Source organism: Sus scrofa, chromosome 2, assembly GCF_000003025.6.
Source record: "Sus scrofa isolate TJ Tabasco breed Duroc chromosome 2, Sscrofa11.1, whole genome shotgun sequence".
In the NCBI taxonomy this organism is placed as follows: Eukaryota; Metazoa; Chordata; class Mammalia; order Artiodactyla; family Suidae; genus Sus; species Sus scrofa.
In genome coordinates, this window is record NC_010444.4 from 72625009 (window position 1) to 72644841 (window position 19833).

At 50.7% G+C, this 19833-nt stretch overlaps 1 protein-coding gene across 6 annotated transcripts; it reads left to right on the plus strand.

The window, feature by feature from the left end:
• On the plus strand, positions 536-18564 carry SLC25A23 (solute carrier family 25 (mitochondrial carrier; phosphate carrier), member 23). Of its 6 annotated transcripts, none has more exons than XM_021079119.1 (11): positions 538-861; positions 1990-2098; positions 2665-2752; positions 3021-3132; positions 4394-4552; positions 4638-4790; positions 4993-5100; positions 6634-6801; positions 13700-13850; positions 14865-15045; positions 17427-18564. In XM_021079119.1, the coding sequence occupies exons 1-11, from the start codon at positions 706-708 to the stop codon at positions 17467-17469; spliced, it is 1428 nt and encodes a 475-aa protein (XP_020934778.1). In that variant the 5' UTR covers positions 538-705; the 3' UTR covers positions 17470-18564. The 6 variants fall into 6 exon arrangements, with proteins under 6 accessions (XP_020934775.1, XP_020934788.1, XP_020934778.1 ...); XM_021079109.1 differs by lacking the exon at positions 17427-18564 and adding an exon at positions 15333-16788; XM_021079139.1 differs by lacking the exon at positions 17427-18564 and adding an exon at positions 14675-14733 and having other exon boundaries at positions 539-861; positions 14865-14975.

Below are 19833 nucleotides of genomic sequence, written 5' to 3' on the forward strand. Positions count from 1 at the left end.
CAATAGGAAACCGACTCCGCAGCCGCGCCGCGCGTTGATCTTCCGTTTCCCGGCCTGAGTGGGACCGAGAAAGGAGGCGCGCGGTCGAGATGAAAACACAGAGGGAGAGCAAGGCTTCGGCTTCTGTGGCCGGGTGGGGAATGTGAAATGAGCCGGCGGGCCGACGGAGGGCTAGATGGGGCAGAGTTGGTTCTTGAGTACGTCTAGGAAAAGCGAGAACGTTCGTTCCAGAAGAGGATTAGTAGAGGAGAGAGGTCAAGTGGAAAAGGATTACGTAACCCACTCCCTGACATCTCCCTACCTCGCCCCGTTGGGCAGAGGGTAAACTGAGGCATGCAGGAGCGGAACTCAGAAACCAGATCTGAAATCAATGATCTCTCTAGCCTCCCTTCCCAGAATGAACCCTGTTGCTCCCTAAACTGTGCTAACACCAGAGCATCCCTGACACCCGCCCCCCGCAACAGCTCCGCGCCCAGCCCCCTCCCCCAAATGCAGGTCGGGGGAGGAGACGCAAGTTCTGGCGCAGGCGGCGACAGCAAGCAGTCACCACCTCCTACAAGTGCGGGAGCCCGGCAGGCAGAGCTGAGGCTGAGGTAGCAGTGGCCGCGGAGCTGGCCCTGCGGGGTCCCGGGGGGGAGAGGGGGAGCCGTCAAGCCCCCGTTGAGGCCGCCGCTGCCGGGCCTCCCCTCCCCCCGGGCTGGCGCCATGCGGGGGGGCCCGGGCGATGCGGAGCGGCGTCAGCGCTGGGGTCGCCTCTTTGAGGAGCTGGACAGTAACAAGGATGGTCGCGTGGATGTCCACGAGTTGCGCCAGGGACTGGCCCGGCTGGGAGCGGGTGACCCGGACCGTGGCGCCCAACAGGTACCCCCTCTGGGACCCTCTCCTGGCTCGCCGCGCTGGGGCCCATTCCGAGCCGGGTAACCCGAGCCCCTGAATGGAGCGCCGGGAGCCGCCCTGGACCGCCTGTGGCTGGACTCCGGGACCTGTGACCAGCTTGGGTGTCTCGGTCCCTTCCCCCTGCCCGCCCGTATCCGGGCTTAACGGGCTCGCTCAAGACAGGGCCACTGAGGCCCCAGGCCTGCAGTTCCGCTGCCAAACTCGCCCGCCTCCTCCGTCGGAGTGGGGGATGACCTCCAGGGAATGGGACCACGTGTGCTTTCCTGCCCACTGCCCGGGACACACCCTCCTCTGAACTCTTTGCACAGCCCAAGACATGGCCTGCACCCCCCTCCAGTAGACACACTCTCCCCACCTTCCTTCCCTTCTCTGGGCACCCACTGTCCTCCTAGGCAGCAGCCCCAGCCTTTATGTTTACATTCCTTTCCTGGTCCTTTCCTGGTCCTGGCTGGATGCCCCAGGCTGTCCTAGTCAGGGACCCAATCCTCTCTGAGGTCGCCCCTCAGCTGGGGATACACATATCAAAGCAGGAACTCAACCCCCAGCGCATTCAGGTGTCCCCTCCACAACTGGAGCCCCGGATGCCACTGGACTGTCTCCAGAGATAGCATCTTGAGATCTCCATTCAACTTCCCACTTTACAGATGGGAAAAACAGAGGCCCTGTGGCTGCTCAGCTTGGCCGATGTGTCATTGTTCCACATTACCCAGAGCTCTCTCCAATGGGGAGCTCCTGGAACTGCTATGTGGATGCATTCTTATGAGACAGCTGGAAGGACAGGCTTTCAGAGATGAGAGCCCAAGTCCACCCACCCTCTTCCCAGCTCTGTAACCTTGAACAAGTTACTTGACCTTGGAGAGTCTCATTTTGCTCTCCAGGAAAACTGGACAATTACTGTCCACCTCATAGACCTACTGTGGCCTTGGGCATCTTGGGAGGGGGTGATTTCCCCACCCCAATCCTCTAGGTGCAGGGCTGGGGTGGGGGAGGCAAGGCAGCTGGGTTCCTGGGGCATAAGCTGGTCATGCACGTGCCCTCTAGATTGGGGAAGCAGCTTCCTGGAGCTCTTTCTGACCCTTCCCCCTCTGCCAGGGCATCTCCCCAGATGGAGGCCTTGACCTGGAGGAGTTTATCCTCTACCTGCAGGAGCGGGAACAGCGCCTGCTGCTTCTGTTCCATAGTCTGGACCGAAATCAGGATGGTAAGGCCCAGGGATGGGGCTGTGGGGGCCCCGGAGGAGCCAATGGGGTTAGAACTGGCAGCGCTGGGCGGAGGGGGGGAGGGCCGCTTCTTCCTGATGACTCACAGGCTATTTTGGGAGCTCTCCTCACCCCCAGCTAGGTAGTTCGGGGCCCAGCCGGCCTATCTCACCTCCTTTTCTTGCTGGGGTGGGACCTCTTTTATTTATTAGTCTTATTTTTTTGTGGGGGAGACAGAGATTCCCCCCCATATTGCTCCTGGATTCCCTATGAGATAGAGATATCCTATCACCGCTTCTGGGTGTCCAGTATTGCTTCTCAATCTCCTGCGGATTACCCCTGGATTCAGTCCTTCATTCATTCATCAAACAGAAGATCTCCCAGTGTCCAGTTTCACCTTTCTCATCCCAGTGGGTCAAGGACCCCCCCACACACAACCCTGCCACAAACCTCACCTTGGGTTCCTGGACCCCCTCGACTTATGAGACCGTCCCCATTCCAAGCTGTCCTGCTTCTCCATCTCAGGGTCCCCACTCACACCATTCCCCACCTTGGGTCCCCTCTCCAGGTCATATTGATGTCTCTGAGATCCAGCAGAGTTTCCGAGCTCTGGGCATTTCCATCTCACTGGAGCAGGCAGAAAAAATCCTGCACAGGTGAGTAGATGGGGGGTCCAGAATTCTAGGTCACTCAGACCCCTCGGTCACCATGAGCCTCTGGGCCCCAGACCCAATCCCAGGGTGGGTGGAGCTGGGATCTCGGGCCAGTTGCTCCCCGTCTCTGAGCCTTAGTTTCCCCCTCTATAAAATGGGGACCTCCCCAGGGCTGAGGAGTTGGTCTCCCCCCAGAACCAACTAGAACCTCACCTGGCTCACCCCTGGCTCCAGGCACTGATTCCATCCCACCCATACCCCTCCCCACCAGCATAGACCGTGATGGCACCATGACCATTGACTGGCAGGAATGGCGTGACCACTTCCTGTTGCATTCGCTGGAGAACGTAGAAGATGTGCTTTATTTCTGGAAGCATTCCACGGTGAGGTGGGGGCAGCTGTCCCAGCCTGGTGGTCGGGCCCTCTTCCCCTGGGGACTTGCCCTGGTCTCCCCAGGGCAATGGGGGGGAAAGGCTGGGTCAGGACGTTAGAAGGAGGAGCTACTGGGAGTGGCTGAGAGACAAGGCTCTGCACCCCTCTTCTGCCATCTGGGGCTTGGGGGACCCATTTGGGGAGGTTTCTTCTGGCTGATTTGAGCCCTTCAGACTTACTGCAGGACCTATAGGGGTGCAGGGAACAAAAGGCTCACCAGATGGGGCTGGCCTCCCACCCCCAACCCACATGGCTCCCCTTCTGCTGGTTTCTTTCTTTCTTTTTAATAGTTGATTTACAATGTTCTGTCAGTTTCTGCTGTACAGCAAAGTGATCCAGTCATACATGTATATACAAGCTTTTTCTTTTCTTATTTTTTTGTTTGTTTTTTTAGGGCCGCACCCGTGGCATATGGAGGTTCCCAGGCTAGGGATCTAATCAGAGCTGTTGCTGCTGGCCTGCACCACAGCCACAGCAGTGCCAGATCCGAGCTGCATCTGTGACCTACACCACAGCTCATGGCAACGCCGGATCCTTAACCCACTGAGTGAGGCCAGGGATCGAACCCACAACCTCATGGTTCCTAATCAGATTCATTTCCACTGTACCATGACAGGAACTCCCCAAGCTTTTTCTCATATTGTCTTCCATCATGTTCTATCACAAGTAATTGGATATAGTTTCCTGTGCTGTACAGCAAGACCTCATTGCTCATCCATTCTGAATGTAATAGTTTGCATCTACCAACCCCAAACTCCCTGTCCATCCCTCTCCCTCCCCCTTCCTTCTGCTGGTTTCTATCTCCCTTGGGAAGGGATTCTGATGCTGAAAATATAAGTTAGGAAGCCTCTGGAAGCTGGGGTGGGGTGGTAAGGAGAGCGCTGGACTGCCATTTCCTGGCTGGGACTCCCAGAGTGGTGCTTCTGGTGGGATCTGATAACATCTGAAAGGATTCCATCCAGGGGATCTGGTGAGAGCCTCTTGGGAGAGCCAGGGATTCCTACCCTGAAGGGGAGGCTTTGATGGGATTTGGATGGTGGTCCCTAGGAAGGGTGTTGTTATATTTTGTGGAAACTGGAGTTCTGGATCTGGTAGAGATCCAAGACAGATCTCTTGAAGTGAGATTCATTGAGGGACTCTATGGGTGTCCTGGGATTCATGGGGGAGACACCCCCCCCAGGGGCATGACACCCTCAGCTTCTGCATCCCCAGGTCCTGGACATTGGTGAGTGCCTGACAGTCCCAGATGAGTTCTCAGAGCAAGAGAAGCTGACTGGCATGTGGTGGAAGCAGCTGGTGGCAGGTGCAGTGGCAGGTGCCGTGTCCCGGACAGGCACCGCCCCTCTGGACCGCCTCAAGGTCTTCATGCAGGTGAGGGGCCCTGGAGAGTCCCATCCCTTCCCCCACTTCTGGGCCCAAAGAAGGGACCCCAAAGCCACCTCGTCTCCCCACCCAGGTCCATGCCTCTAAGACCAACCGGCTGAACATCCTGGGGGGCCTACGGAGCATGATCCAAGAGGGGGGCGTCCGCTCCCTGTGGCGTGGCAACGGGATTAACGTGCTCAAGATTGCACCTGAGTCGGCTATCAAGTTCATGGCCTATGAGCAGGTGAGGGCCATTGTGGGCAGGTGCGGGCTATGGCCAAGAGGATTTGCAGGATTGGCTTGGGGCAGAGGTGTCTGCAGATCCTCAGGAGTGGGTGTCTGCTCCCCTGGGAGATGCCCACAGCAGGGGGACAGCAAAGGGGAGGGTCCAAGTGCTGGGAAGGCCCAACCGCTGAGGTCCTGCTACTGCTATGTCTCCCTCTCAGATCAAGCGGGCCATCCGGGGACAGCAGGAAACATTACACGTGCAGGAACGCTTCGTGGCTGGCTCACTGGCTGGTGCCACAGCTCAAACCATCATTTACCCCATGGAGGTGAGAAGGAGGGAGCCCCTCGCCAAAGAGGCACCACTACAGGGTGGGGAGCCTGCAATAACCATTTTACTCCATGGTTTGATAAGCATGGGGATTATAACATTGCCTCTTCCTGATGCTGACTGTAACTCATTGGAGCAAGACTGTTTCATGTGTAGCTGGTCTGGGTATCACAGTTTGAGATGTGACTTCTGGGGACAGTAGCATTGGTTTAATTGTTTAGATAGGGGCCAGCCATGTATAGACATCCCTCTTCAAAGGATTCTTATCCCCAGGGAATCCTTTCCAAGTGAAACTGTTTTCAAAGAAATCATTTTCAATTTTCAGGTTGTGCCAGGCATCAGTTAGGGTTCTGAGTGATGGAAAACTAAAATCGCATAAACGCAATCTAGAGGTGTGACATTCAGGGATAGTACAGGGGCGTAAGAGTGTTAGAAACCCAGATTCCTTGCCTCTGTCTTGTTCTAGTATTTCAGCGTGTAACACGCACCTCATGGACCATAGTGGCTGCTTGTGCTCCAGCCACAGCATCCACATTCCAGCCAAGAAGGAATAAAAGAAGGAATACCTCCCTGCCTTTAAGGATGCTTTCTGAAAGTCTTGCACACCTTTTCACCTTCTTTTTCATCTGCTAGCACTGAGTCACATGGCTCTATACCTAGGGAAGCTGAGAAAGGTAGTCTTTTTTTGGGAGGGGCATGCCCGTAGCATGCAGAATTTCCCTGGGACCAGGGATTGAACCCATGCCACTGCAGTGACAATGCCAGATTTTTAACCCACTGCACCACTAAGGAAACTTCATGAGAAAGGTGGTCTTTATTTCAAGAGGCTATCTGCTTGCTGAAATAACAGCAAATTCCCTTCATGGCTCAGTGGAAATGAATCTGACTAGCATCCATGAGGACGCAGATTTGATCCCTGACCTCAATCAGTGGGTTAAGAATCTGGCATTGCCATGGGCTGTGGAGGTGGGGGGTGTGTGTGTCACAGACATGGCTCAGATCTGGCGTTGCTGTGGTTGTGGTGTAGGCCAGCAGCTACAGCTCCAATTCGACCCCTAGCCTGGGAAGCTGCATATGTCATGGGTGCAGCCCCCCCCCAAAAAAAAAGAAGAAAAAACAAAATAACAGCTTCTATTGCTAAGAGAGAAGGTATCAAAATACTGGGAGGCAGTTCTGATAGGTATAACCATCTGTAGGTATGGAGTTTGGGGCTAGAAGAAGATTCTTTTTTTTTAATATTAGCGTTTTATTTTTATTTGCTTATTTCTTTTTGGCCACCCTGCAGCATATGGAGTCCCCAGGCCAGGGATCAGATCTGAGCTACAGTTTTGACCTGAGCCACAGCTACAGCAACACTGGATCCCTAACCCACTGAGCCACCAGGGAACTCCAGGGAATGCCCAGTGAGTGTGTTTTTAAATTCAGTTATTTTCAGAGTATCTCCCTCCAGGAGGAGCTATTTCTAGGTGTCCTCATTCCTGGATGTAGTGCTTGGAGGCAGCTTTCCCACAGCTAACCAGGTTCTCCCCAGGTGCTGAAGACACGGCTGACCCTTCGCCGGACAGGCCAGTACAAGGGGCTGCTAGACTGCGCTTGGCGGATCCTGGAGCGAGAAGGGCCCCGAGCCTTCTACCGAGGCTACCTACCCAACGTGCTGGGCATCATACCCTACGCAGGGATTGACCTGGCCGTCTACGAGGTCTGTGGCAGCCTGTCCTGTCCTCCCTTCTCCTCCCCTTGGGGTTTGCCCCTGGGACACCAATTGGCCCCCATAGCTAGGGGTGGAGAAGCACCATGGGCCTCAGGATCTTGAGGAACCCCTTCAGGCGTTGAACTCCTCTACTCTTCCCTTAGTGTTGTGAGAACCTTCCCTTTGTAGTTTGGCTTTTCTAGGTCTTAGGAGCTGAAAAAGGCAGGGTCTACACTAGTTCACAGTGTCACTGGAGCAGGCAAAGATGAGCTTCGAAGATGTCCTTCTCCCACAAAGCATGGGGCCGACCTGCCTCTGTGTCCAGGCCAATGTTTTCTTCGAGACCCGCACATTTCAGTGTCTGCCATCACTAAAAACCAGCATCTTGGGACCTTTATCAGGAGAGGAAGGAGCAGGGAGGTTTTGCTGTTTCTCTTCCAGGGGCCTCATCCATTGCTTTTCCTGTCTCCTGGTGGGACCACCAGGTTCTCCCAATTAGCACAGCCTCAGAAGTCCCCAGGCATCTGCCCCGCCAGACTTTTTTTTTTTGTCTTTTTTAAGGCAGTACCTGCGGCATATGGACATTCTCAGGCTAGAGGTCAAATCGGAGCTGTAGCCACTGGCCTACCCCATGGCCACAGCTGGTCTTTTTTTTTTTTTTTTTTTTTTTTTTTGTTAGTTTGTTTTTTCTTTTTAGGGCTGCACAGGCAGCATATGGAAGTTCCCAGGCTGGGGGTCAAATTGGAGCTGCAGCTGCCAGCCTACACCACGGCCACAACAATGTCAGATCTGTAACCTACTGAGCCTCCACGGATAGAATCTGCATCCTCATGGATACTAGTCAGGTTCGTTACTGCTGAGCCACAGCAGGAACTCCTCAAGTCTTTGTATCTAGCCCAGCGTCAATGGGCAGGCCACTTGTACGGTCCCCAGTTCAGAAGAGCTCTGTGCTTGGTTTAAGGCTCTGCTGTCCCCATCTTGAAATTCTTACCCATCTTTAAACAAAGAGCCTCCCCTATTTTTATTGTACCCTGGGCCCCACAAATAATATAGCTGGTCCTGATCTGAGACCCTCCATATCTGCCATCCACACGTGCTTGCCCAACACCCACCATCTGTGGAGCCAAGTGAGGCAAGGCTTCATTGACTTGTTCATCCATTGATTTATTCATTCACTCGTTGGCTTAGCAGTTGTTCCCTAAACATCCCTATGTGCTGGGCACTGTGCCAGCTGCACATTCAAGAAGCACAACCTAATTCTTGTCCTCCCAGGACAAACCTCCAGTGAACAAGGAAGGCAGTCAACCATCAAACAAGTAGTTTCAAATCCTAAAACGTTCTCAGAAGATCCTAAAACAAGATGTGTAACCGAAAGGAGCCGTGCGGGAGTTCCCATTGTGGCTCAGCAGAAACGAATCTGACTAGTATCCCTGAGGATGCAGGTTTGATCCCTGGCCTTGCTCTCAGTGGGTCAAGGATCCGGTGTTGCTGTGAGTGGTGAGGTAGGCTGGCAGCTGTAGCTCCAATGGGACCCCTAGCCTGGGAAGCTCCATATGTTGCAGGTGTGGCCCTAAAAAGACAAAGACCAAAAAAAAAAAAGATGGACATTCTGACCAGTGTGAGGTAGTAACTCGCTGTGTTTTTGATTTTCATTTCTCTAATAATTAGTGATGTTGAGCATCTTTTCATGTGCATTTTAGCCATCTGGATGTCTTCTTTGGAGAAATGTTTATTCAGGTCTTCTGCCCTTTTTTTTTTTTTGATTGGGTTGCTTTTATTGTTGTTGTTATTGAGAAGTAGGAGTCTTGAGTGGCTGGAGGGAACTGAAGAGTAAGCAAGGACTTAATGATCATGAGTTTGGGTTTCTTCTAAGTGCAGTAAGAAGCCATTGAGCATCATGAGCAGAGATGAGACACAATCTTATTTCATTTATTCTTTACCCAAAAAGGGAGTTCATAGGTCTAAGAAGCTTGAGAAGCCCTGTGGCCTACTGAAGATTCAAGATCTGTCCCTTAAAGGATCTGAGAAGTCCTGCAGAAAAGTGATTTTTTTTTTTTTTTTAAGCCCAGTGTTGGTCATTCTTATCCAGTCATCAGAACTTCTTCTTAACAGAACTACTCTTTTTAAAAACTCATTAAGTAGCTCCCATTGTGGCTCAGTGGATTAAGGAACTGACATAGTGTCTCTGAGGATGTGGATTCTATCCCTGGCCTCGCTCAGTGGATTAAGGATCCGATATTGCCTCAAGCTGCAGTGTAAGTCACAGATGTGGCTCAGATCTGGTATTACTGTGGCCGTGGCGTAGGCCAGCAGCTGCAGCTTGGAGATTCAACCCCTAGCCTGGGAACTTCCATATGCCACAGGTGTGGCCTTAAAAAGGAAAAAAAAACAAAAACAAAAAAAACAAAAACGCTTTAAGGGCATTCGCTCATGGCTCAGCAGGTTAAAGATTTAATGTTGTCACTGTTGTGGCTCTGGCTATAGCTGTGATGTGAGTTCAATCCCTGGCCCAGGAAACTGCATGACATGGATATGGCCAAAAAACAAAAAACAAAGAAACTCATTAAACACCTATTTGGCAGGTGCTGCACCAGCCCTAAAAGGCGACAATTAAAATTACAAAGGCAGTAATGGTAAATGCTTTTTATTTGCTCAGTCCATGCCCAGGTCAGACATCACCAATCTACCACAGCACTGAGTGACCTCTCAACACAGTTCCAGGCAGCCATTACCAATGGAAGAGAATTGGTATAGGGGAATTCCTATTGTGGTGTGACAGAAACGAATCTGACTAGTAACCATGAGGTTGCAGGTTCGATCCCGGGCCTTACTCAGTGGGTTAAGGATCTGGCATTGCCATGAGCTGTGGTGTAGGTTGCAGATGTGGCTCAGATCCTGCATTGCTGTGGCTGTGATATAGGTGACAGCACCTGTGGTTCCAATTTGACCCCTAGCCTGGGAACCTCCATATGCCACCGATGCAGACCTAAAAAGGAAAAAAAAAAAAAAAAAAAAAAAGAATTGGCATAGGAAATGAAACCTATGAGCCACCCCAGTCTCAAGGCCAAGTAGAGATCCTGGATTTTTGAAGGCCTTGCAGAAGGGATTGGCCAAGAGCTCTGTACTTGGATGTGGCTTTGAATATTGATTGCCACCTTTATTTGGGGGCTTTGGGCAAGTAACTTCCCTTGGTACTCAGTTTCTTTTTTTTTTTAATTTCTTTATTATAGTTGATTTACAATGTTTTGTCAATTTTTTTTTTTTTTTGGTCTTTTTGCTATTTCTTGGGCCGCTCCCACGGCATATGGAAGTTCCCAGGCTAGGGGTCAAATTGGAGCTATAGCCACCGGCCTACGCCAGAGCCACAGCAACACTGGATCCGAGCCACGTCTGCGACCTACACCACAGCTCACGGCAACACCGGATCATTAACCCACTGAGCAAGGCTAGGGATGGAACCTGCAACCTCATGGTTCCTAGTCGGATTCATTAACCACTGTGCCACGACAGTAACTCCTGTTTTGTCAATTTTTGCCTCACAGCCAAGTGACCTAGTCATACATATGTATATACATTCTTTTTCTCATATTATCTTCTATCATGTTCTATCACAAGTAATTAGATATAGTTTCCTGTGCTGTACAGCAGGACCTTATTGCATACCCATTCTAAATGTAATAGTTTGCATCTACTCACCCCAAACTCCCTATCCCTCCCACTCCCTCCCCACTCCCCCTTGGCAACCCCAAGTCTGCCCTCCAGGTCTGTGAGTCTGTTTCTGTTCTGTAAATAGGTTCATCTGTGCCATATTTTAGATTCCACATGTAAGTGATATGATATGGTATTTGTCCTTCTCTTTCTGACTTACTTCACTTAGTATGAGAATCTCTTGTTTTGTTCTTTTTTTATGGCTGAGTAGTATTCCACTGTGTATGTGTATTGCATCTTCTTAATCCATTCATCTGTCAATGGACATTTAGGTTGTTTCCATGTCTTGGCTATTGTGAATATTGGCCATTGTGAATATGCAATGAACATAGAAATGTGTGTATCTTTTTGAATGAGAGTTTTGTCTGAAGACTTAGTTTTTCATCATTAAAATGGGGATACTGGGGAGTTCCTGTCATGGCGCAGTGGAAACAAATCCAGCTAGGAACCATGCGCTTGCAGGTTCCATCCCTGGTCTGGCTCAGTGGGTTAAGAATCTGGCGTTGCCGTGAGCTTTGGTCTAAGTTGCAGACACGGCTCAGATCTGGCATTGCTGTGGCTGTGGTGTAGGCTGGTGGCTGCAGCTGCAATTCGACCCCTAGCCTAGGAACCTCCATTGCTGTGGATGTGGCCCTAAAAAAAAAAACTTAAGAAAATAAATAAATTAAATGGGAATACTAATAGTATTTGTCTTAGTTTGAGGTCTTCCAGAAGCAGGAATGGAAAGGCAAGTGGTTTGTGGGGAGGTCCGGAGGCAGGGAAGGGATGGCAACAAAAGAGTAGCAGGCTTGGAGTTCCCGTCGTGGCGCAGTGGTTAACGAATCTGACTAGGATCCATGAGGTTGCAGGTTCGATCCCGGGCCTTACTCAGTGGGTTAAGGATCTGGCGTTGCCATGAGCTGTGGTGTACGTCGCAGACGTGGCTCGAATCCCGCGTTGCTGTGGCTCTGGTGTAGGCCGGCAGCAAAAGCTCCAATTCGACCCCTAGCCTGCGAACCTCCATATGCCTCGGGAGCAGCCCTAAAAAAGGCAAAAAGACCAAAAAAAAAAAGAGTAGCAGGCTTTAGTTTCCTGAGGCTGCCATAACGAAGTGCCACCAACTGGGTAGCTTAAAACTGCAATCTATTGTCACATCTGGAGGCTAGAAGGTCAAAGCTCCCTTTGGAACCTGTAGGGGAGAATCCTTCCTTGCCTCTTCCCAGCCTCTGGTGTTTGCCAGCGATCCTTGGCTTTTGTCAGCTTATGGACACAGGACTCCAGTCTCTGCCTCTGTTGTCACATGACTTTCTTCTCCTCTGTGGATCTTTCTCTTCTCTTCTTCTAAAGACCCCCATCATAATGGATTAAGGGCCCACGGTACTCCAGTATGACCTCTTTTTTATTTATTTTTTTTTTTTTGGTCCTTTTTAGGGCCACACCCATGGCATATGGAGGTTCCCAGGCTAGGGGTCCAATTGGAACTATAGCTGCTGGCCTACACCATAGCCACAGCCACAGCCACAGCAACGTGAGATCCAAGCCACGTCTGCGACCTACACCACAGCTCATGGCAGCGCTGGATCCTTAACCCACTGAGCGAGGCCAGGGATCTAATCCGTGTCCTCATGGATGCTAGTCGGGTTCGCTAACAACGGCTGAACCACGACGGGAATTCCTTTTTTTTTTTTTTTTTTTTAAATGGCTGCACCCATGACATATGGAAATTCCCAGGACAGAGACTGAATCCGAGCCCCAGCTGGGAGCAACGCCAAATACTTCAACCCACTGCACCAGACCAGGAATCAAACCTGCGCCTCTGCAGTGACGCAAGCAGCTGCAGTTGGATTCTTAACCCCCTGTGCCACAGCAGGAACTCCAGTATGACCTCATCTTAACTCGTTACATCTGTAAAGACCTTTTTTCCAAATAAGTTCATATTCTGAAAATAAGTTAAATAAGTCCTGGGGGTTAGGACTCCAACATGTCTTTTTTTTTTTTTTTTGGCGATGAGGGGGTGAAATTGAAGCCATAATAGTACATTATCAAGCAAGATACCTCAGTAGATGAACAGGTGGAGCTCAGCCTTGGTAGGGACATCCGAGAGAAAGCATCGAACATGCCCCCATCAGAATGGATAGGGAGCTTTCTGGGTATGGATACACCAGGTCAGTTGTAGTTTGAAGGCTGCCTCTGGGGATGCTAATTCCCCAGCACTTCCCACAAGTTCCTGTGTGCTCAGAGAACCAGAGAAAATCCTCAGGTAGAGCTATGGATGCTGCAGGTTTGAAATGATAAGGGCTAAGCGTGGGGCAGCCACCTTAGAGACTGTATTAGCTTCCCATGGCTGCTATAACAAGTGACCACAAATGTAGTGGCTTAAAACAGCATAAACTGGAGTTCCCATTGTGGCTCAGCAGAAGCTAACTAGTATCTGTGAGGATGCGGGTTCAATCCCTGGCCTCACTCAGTGGGTTGGGGATCCAGCATTGCCATGAGCTTTGATGTAAGTCGAAGATGCAGCTCACATCTGGCGTGGCTTGTGGCTGTGGTATTGGCTGGCAGCTGCAGCTCTGATTCCACCCCTAGCCTGAGAACCTCCATATGCCGCCCATGCAGACCTAAAAAGGAAAAAAAAAAAAAAAAAAAAAAAAGGCCAAACTCATTATCTGACAATTTCAAAGGTCAGAAGCCCAAAATGGGCCTTCCTGGGCTAAAATCCAGGTGTCAGCAGGGCTGCTTTCCTCCTGCAGGCTCTAGGGGAGAATCTGTTTCCTTACCTTTTCCATTCATAGCAATGCCCACATTCCTTGGCCAGTAGCCCCTTCTCCATCTTCAAGGCCAGAGCATAGCATCTTCCTCTTTCTGCCCCCGCCCCCATCTCTGTGTCCATCATCACATCTCCTCTGACTCTTCTAAGGAGGCTTGATGACACTGGACCCACCCAGATACTCTAGGATAATCTCCCATCTCAAGGTCTTTAGCCTAATCCCATCTGCAAAATCCCTTTTGTCATGGAAGGCACATAGGGTATTCACAGGTTCCAAGGATTAGGGCTGGAAGTAGGGGGAACCTTTGAGGGCTCAGAGAGAGGATGCAGCTCTAAAGTGTTTGGCCCACCCCAGGGCATGCAGAAGCCAGCCAGCAGGGCCTCTGAAGTCAGGGTTCTGATGTCACCCACCTGCAACCCACCCTCCATTTTCCACCCCCATCCCCCCACCAGACCCTGAAGAACCAATGGCTCCAGCAGTATAGCCACGACTCAGCCGATCCTGGCATCCTCGTGCTCCTGGCCTGCGGCACCATCTCCAGCACGTGTGGCCAGTTAGCCAGTTACCCCCTGGCCCTGGTGCGGACCCGCATGCAGGCCCAAGGTGAGGCCGGGGCAGTGGGAGGAGAAAGGGAAGGTCTCAGGTGGTCCACCCCCCCACACCCCCCCAGCCCCTCCTCCTGAGAAGGCAGAGGCCCGGGCTGGGATCCTCCTGGATTGGGATGGCCTTGACTAATGTCCCTACTTTTCTCTGGGCCTCAGTTTACCCCTTTGTGACTTTGGCATGGGCTCCCTTTATCCCAGCTGGGAAACAGATACAGCCAATGTCAGAAGAGCATCCTAGCAGCCTCAGCTGGGAGCTGCCTTCTGGGCTGGTGACTTGAGTTCTAATTTGCAAGTCTGGGTTATGGGGAGGGGAAGGTTAGGAACAGGATTAAGGAGCAGCAGGGCCTGGCTGCTTATTGTTTTAGTGTATTTCTCTGTGTTGCTCTTTTAAGGTTCTTTTTTTCCTTTTCTTTTTCCTCACCATCCCTGAAACTTTTTTTTGAGAATTTCCCCAAGGGTTTTAGCGTGTGTCCTTTGCTATTTTTGCTGGGAGTTGTCCGTACATAAAACACAGTACTCCCCCACCCCCAAAGAACTCCCAGGCTAGAGGAAGATGCTGAATAAATCATTCCACAAGTCAGTATGGATTTAGGGTTGAATAAAAGGGAGAAGGAAGAGCTACACTCAGACTGGGGCACCAGGGAAGGCTCCCCTGAAGAGCTAGTTTGGAATGGAGGCTGGGAGGATGAGTAAGACTTAACTGGGAGAAGAGGGCAGGAATTGAGTTCCAGGAAGAGGAAACTTCTGTGCCCTCTCCCACCCCACCCCACCTCCACACATACCTGCTCTGTGTCTAATCGTTCCCAATCTTGGGCCCTCCAGATTGGGGTGAAAAGGTGAGCAGCCAGTTCCAAGGCCAGTAGAAGTCCTGACTCTGAGTGGTAGGTCCCACTGTTAGTCTAACCCTCCTCCTTCCTGCTGCACTGGCCACCTGACGCAACCCTGGGGGGCAGGAGGGGGAAAGAGAGGGGGGTACCTTTGGCCTTACCTGGCCTCCCCACCCACCCCCCAGCCTCCATCGAGGGAGCCCCCCAGCTCTCCATGCTGGGTCTGCTCCGTCACATCCTGTCTCAGGAGGGCGTGCGGGGCCTCTACCGGGGCATCGCCCCCAACTTCATGAAGGTGATCCCGGCTGTGAGCATCTCCTATGTGGTCTACGAGAACATGAAGCAGGCCCTGGGGGTCACGTCCAGGTGAGGGACCCAGAGCCCGCCCCCTCCCCCAGATCCCTCACCTCAATCATGACGTCCCCCACACCTGGGCCACTGGAGACTGATGAGCCAGCCTGTGGATCCCCGGTCACCCTCCCACCTCTGTTCCTCACACTTCATGCACTGGGCCCTGCAGTCCCACATCCCAGCTCCTGGATCCCACATTGCCCTGTTCCCCCACAACTACTGAGTCCTGGACCTCCGTGTCTTAACCACTGGATCCCCCACCACTGATACCCCCATCACAGCAGCACAAATCCCATATCTAGATACCCAGACCCCAGCTGCCTCAGGCACCAGATCCAGTGTCTTCATGCAGTCCTGGATCCTAGATCCCCAGCCCCACTGGTGGATCATAGATCCCCATGCTTCAAGCCCTGCACCTCCAAGCTCAGCCACTGGATTCTGGATTTCAAGAAACCTCAGCCACCGGATCCTGACAGTGCAATGCCTAGATCCTGGGGCCCCAACCACTGGATCCCAGATCCCCTCACCCCAACCACTGGATCCCTGAATTCTTTTACCTCGACACTGGGTCCTGGGTCCCTCTACTTCAACTACCGGATCCTTACATTTCAACTATTATAACCTCAATACACCCCCTCAACCACCAGATCCCAGATTTCCAAGCCCCAACCTGTCAGATCCTAGCTCCAAAAACCACAGTCGAGAGAGCCCATGGGAAGAGCAAGTGGGTCCTGACAACCTCAGAAGGGATCCTGGATCCCTTCACTACAGGGACTGGATATTAAAACTGCACCCATGAGAGGCAGACCCTGACACCTCCAGGCACTGGAGCCCAACGCTCAGCCCCCAGTCGAGCTCCCCACTGGCCAATCACAGCATCCTGGATCCCATGCACCCCCGTCCCAGACACAGACCAGAGCCCAGTTACCTCCCACCATGACACACACCCCAGAGTCTAGGGAGCCTCCAGGAAGCCCAGGTCCTGGGCTCCCAGCTCCAGAAAACCCACGGGACTCATCCACTGTCGTGACATGACACAGATACCAGCCACAAGGGGAGGAGATGCCCCTCCCAGGCCCTGCACAGACACTGAACTCTCCTCACCTTCCCCAGTACGACCTCAACTCTGCGCCTGAGGGGAAACTTCTCCCTCAAATGCCCCCTTCCTAGCCCTCTGCTGTGTCTTCCATCCCCTCCTCACCTTACAGGTGGCTAACAACCCGGAAAGCCTAGGTCCCTCTGGAGGATCCAGTGGTTCTTTCTTTGGGGCTGGCAAGGAGGCAATCCCAGGCCGGGGACACATTAAGGGGACCCTCCCACCGACTCACACCCCAGCACTGCCACCCCTTCCCCAGTCTTCAAAGTTGGAAGCCAGAAGCAGCTTCCTTAAACCCAAGCATCCAAGGATGCAAAACCAACAAGTCCCAACCTCTCCCCCCAGTTCACTCCAGGTCTATTTTTCTATCAGAGGAGCATCTGCCCATCCGCCCGACTAACCCAAGCCCCCAGCACCCCCACCCTGTACCTTCTGCACTTTACAGTTGGATGCTGAGCTTAGGATCACTGGGGGGCCCCTCTCTCCACTACTTCCATGCCCTTGGGGAACCCCATTAAGGGACTTTGAAAAAGGAACCAGGCTGTTGGGGGGAGGCGGGAGGCCCCCTCTCCGAATGCTTCCACCTCCCCCATGCCCCACCTCCCTGCCTGTGTGTGTTATTTCAAAGGAAAAGAACAAAGGAATACATTTTCTAAGCTCTTTCCTTGTGGTTTTTACTGAAAAGGGATGGGCGGATGTGGGACCACCTCAAACTACCTGTAGGGAAGGGATGTGGTTCTGGGAGGCCGGAAAATGATTCCCTCTTTGAGCCTCAGTTTCCACATCTGTAAAGTGGGTGCGAGGAAGAGCCCACATGGAGGAGCCCTTTTAACTTTTCCAGTAATTTTTCTAATTACACAAGTGTGTTTTTTTCCCCCAGGCTGTCGTAAAAAGTTACCACAAACAGGGGGGTTAAAAACAGCCAAATTAGGAGTTCCTGTCGTGGCACAGTGGAAATGAATCCAACTAGTATCGATTAGGATGTGGGTTCGATCCCAGGCCTCTCTCAGTGGGTTAAGGATCTGGCATTGCCATGAGCTGTGGTGTAGGTCGCAGACCTGGCTCAGATCCCGAGTTGCTATGGCTGTGGCATAGGCTGGTGGCTACAGCTCTAATTCCACCCCTAACCTGGGAACTTCCATATGCCATGGGTGCAGGCCTAAAAAGCAAAACAAACAAACAAAAACCAGGAATTTATTCACTCTCAGTTCTGGAAGATAGAGGTCCAAAATCAAGGTTTCAGCAGGGCCATTTTCCCTTGGAAGGCTCTAGAGGAGGTTATTTCTGTGCCTCTTCCTAGCTTCTGGTGGCAGCCCCACACTCTGGTGTTCCTTGGATGTTGACTCATCACTCCAATTTCTGCCTGCCTTCACATGACCAAACTTTCTCCTCCATGGACCGTGATAATCATCCTCCAAGATGTCCCCTCAATGATCTCTGCCTCTTGGTATTCACCTTCATGGAGAACCTCCTCTGTCATTGTACCAAGGAGGGTCTCTGTGACCAAGGGAATACCGCAGAAGTGATGGTATTTTACTTCCAAGATTAGGTTATAAAAGACACTTCAGCTACCATCTTCGTGTTTTAAGCTACTATGGTTGGGGGGATGGTTGTTATGCAGCAATAGCTAACATATATATATGCACATACATGCGTAGGATTTTTCACACACTTAGATAAGGGATCAAGCCTTGCTAACTGTTTTGTATGTTTACTTCCTTTGAATTATGTCCTTAGGATCAATTCCCAGAAGTGGGATTTGTGGGTCAAAGGCAATGACTAACTCAGGGTCATGCCTCCACCAGAAAAATTATATGCAACACACATAGCTACCAACAAGGAAACAGCATTACCAATTTTACTGCAGCCATGCCAGCATTGAGTGTTACCACTTTTTTCCTTTTATCTTTTTTAAATTTTTAAATTAAATTAGTTGATTTACAATATTCTGTCAATTTCTGCTATACAACAAAGTGACCCAGTCATGTGCAGTTGCTGTACACATTCTTTTTCTCATATTATCTTCTGTAATGTTCTATCATAAGTGATTGGATATAGTTCCCTGTGCTATACAGCAGGACCGAATGTTACCACTTAATTTTATTTGATTGGGTCAGTTAACATCCATTTTTCCTGTCCACTTTCTTTTTTAAAATTCCAGTTTTAATGAAATACAATTGACATATAGCACTATATCCGTTTAACTGTACAGCATAATGATGTGACTCATGCAGATCTGAAGTGATTGTCACCATAAGTTTAGTGAACATTCATCATCTCATATAGATAGAAAATTAAAGAAATAGAAAAGCTTTTTTCTTGAGAACTCTTAGGATTTACTCTCTTGATTTTCCTATGTAATATACAGCAGTGCTAATTACACTTGGCATGTGACATTACATCCTTAGTATTTTTTTTTTTTTTTGTCTTTTGTCTTTTTTTTAGGGCCACACCCGTGGCATATGGAGGTTCCCAGGCTAGGGGTCAAATCGGAGCTGTAGCCACCAGCGTACACCACAGCCACAGCAACGCCAGATCCAAGCTGTGTCTGTGACCAACACCACAGCTCACGGCAACACCAGATCCTTAACCCACTGATCGAGGCCAGGGGTGGAACCCGAGTCCTCATGGTTACTAGTCAGGTTCATTAACCGAGCCACGACAGGAACTCCTATTTATCTTTTTTTTTTTTTTTTTTTTTTTGGTCTTTTAAGGGCTGCACCTGAGGCATATGGAAATTCCCAGGCCCAGGATTAAATCAGAGCTGCAGCTGCCAGCCTATACCACAGCCTCAACAATGCCAGATCCAAGCCACATCTGCAACCTATACTGCAGCTGAAGACAACACTGGATCATCCTTAACTCACTAAACGGGATCAGGGATTGAACCTATATCCTCATGGATACTAGTCGGGTTCGTTACCGCTTAGCCACAAAGGAAACTCCCAGTACTTATTTATCTTTTAACTGGAAGTTTGTGCCTTTTGACCACCTTCATCCAGTTCCCACTGTCCCCACCCCATGCCTTTGGTAACCACAAGTCTGAATCTCTTTTTCTATGTGTTTGTTTTTGAGGTGTAATTGACCTACCACACTGTTATTTCCTGTTATGCATTGTCCACATTCTTTTTTTTCCCACAACAATACATTTAACACTTAGGCTCTGCTGGAGTTCCCATTGTGGCTCAGCAGAAACAAACCTGACTAGCATCCATGAGGATGCAGGTTTGATCCCTGGCCTTGCTCAGTGGGTTAAGGATCCGGCATTGCTGTGAGCTGTGGTGTAGGTCAAAGATACAGCTCAGATCTGGTGTTGCTGTGGCTGTGGCGTAGGCTGGCAGCTGCAGCTCCAATTTGACCCCTAGCCTGGGAACTTCCATGTGGTGTGGCCCTAAAAAAAAAAGGCTTAGGCTCTGCTGATATATAGTATGACATCAGACAGGCTGCTTCTCTCTTTCTAAGCCTCAGTTTCCCAGCCCACAAAATAAAGGGAAGAGAACTTAACATTTACTGAACAAGTACTAGGTTCCCTCGCTCTGTGCTAAGCCCCTTAATATATTACCTCATTCATTTATTTATCATGTATTTATTGAACACTGACTTTGTGCCAGACCCAGTTCTTGACAGAATGAATGCAGAAATGAATGAAAACAAACAAAAATCTCTGATCTCATAGACCCTACATTCCAGTGGAGCAAGATGAACAA

What these genes read in the sequence shown, in the direction of transcription:
- SLC25A23 (XM_021079109.1), top strand. Translation starts at nt 706, where the DNA reads ATGCGGGGGGGCCCGGGCGATGCGGAGCGGCGTCAGCGCTGGGGTCGC. An exon ending in CGGACCGTGGCGCCCAACAG is followed by an intron (nt 862 to 1,989) that starts GTACCCCCTCTG and finishes CCCCTCTGCCAG; the next exon opens with GGCATCTCCCCAGATGGAGG. An exon ending in GACCCGCATGCAGGCCCAAG is followed by an intron (nt 13,851 to 14,864) that starts GTGAGGCCGGGG and finishes CCCACCCCCCAG; the next exon opens with CCTCCATCGAGGGAGCCCCC.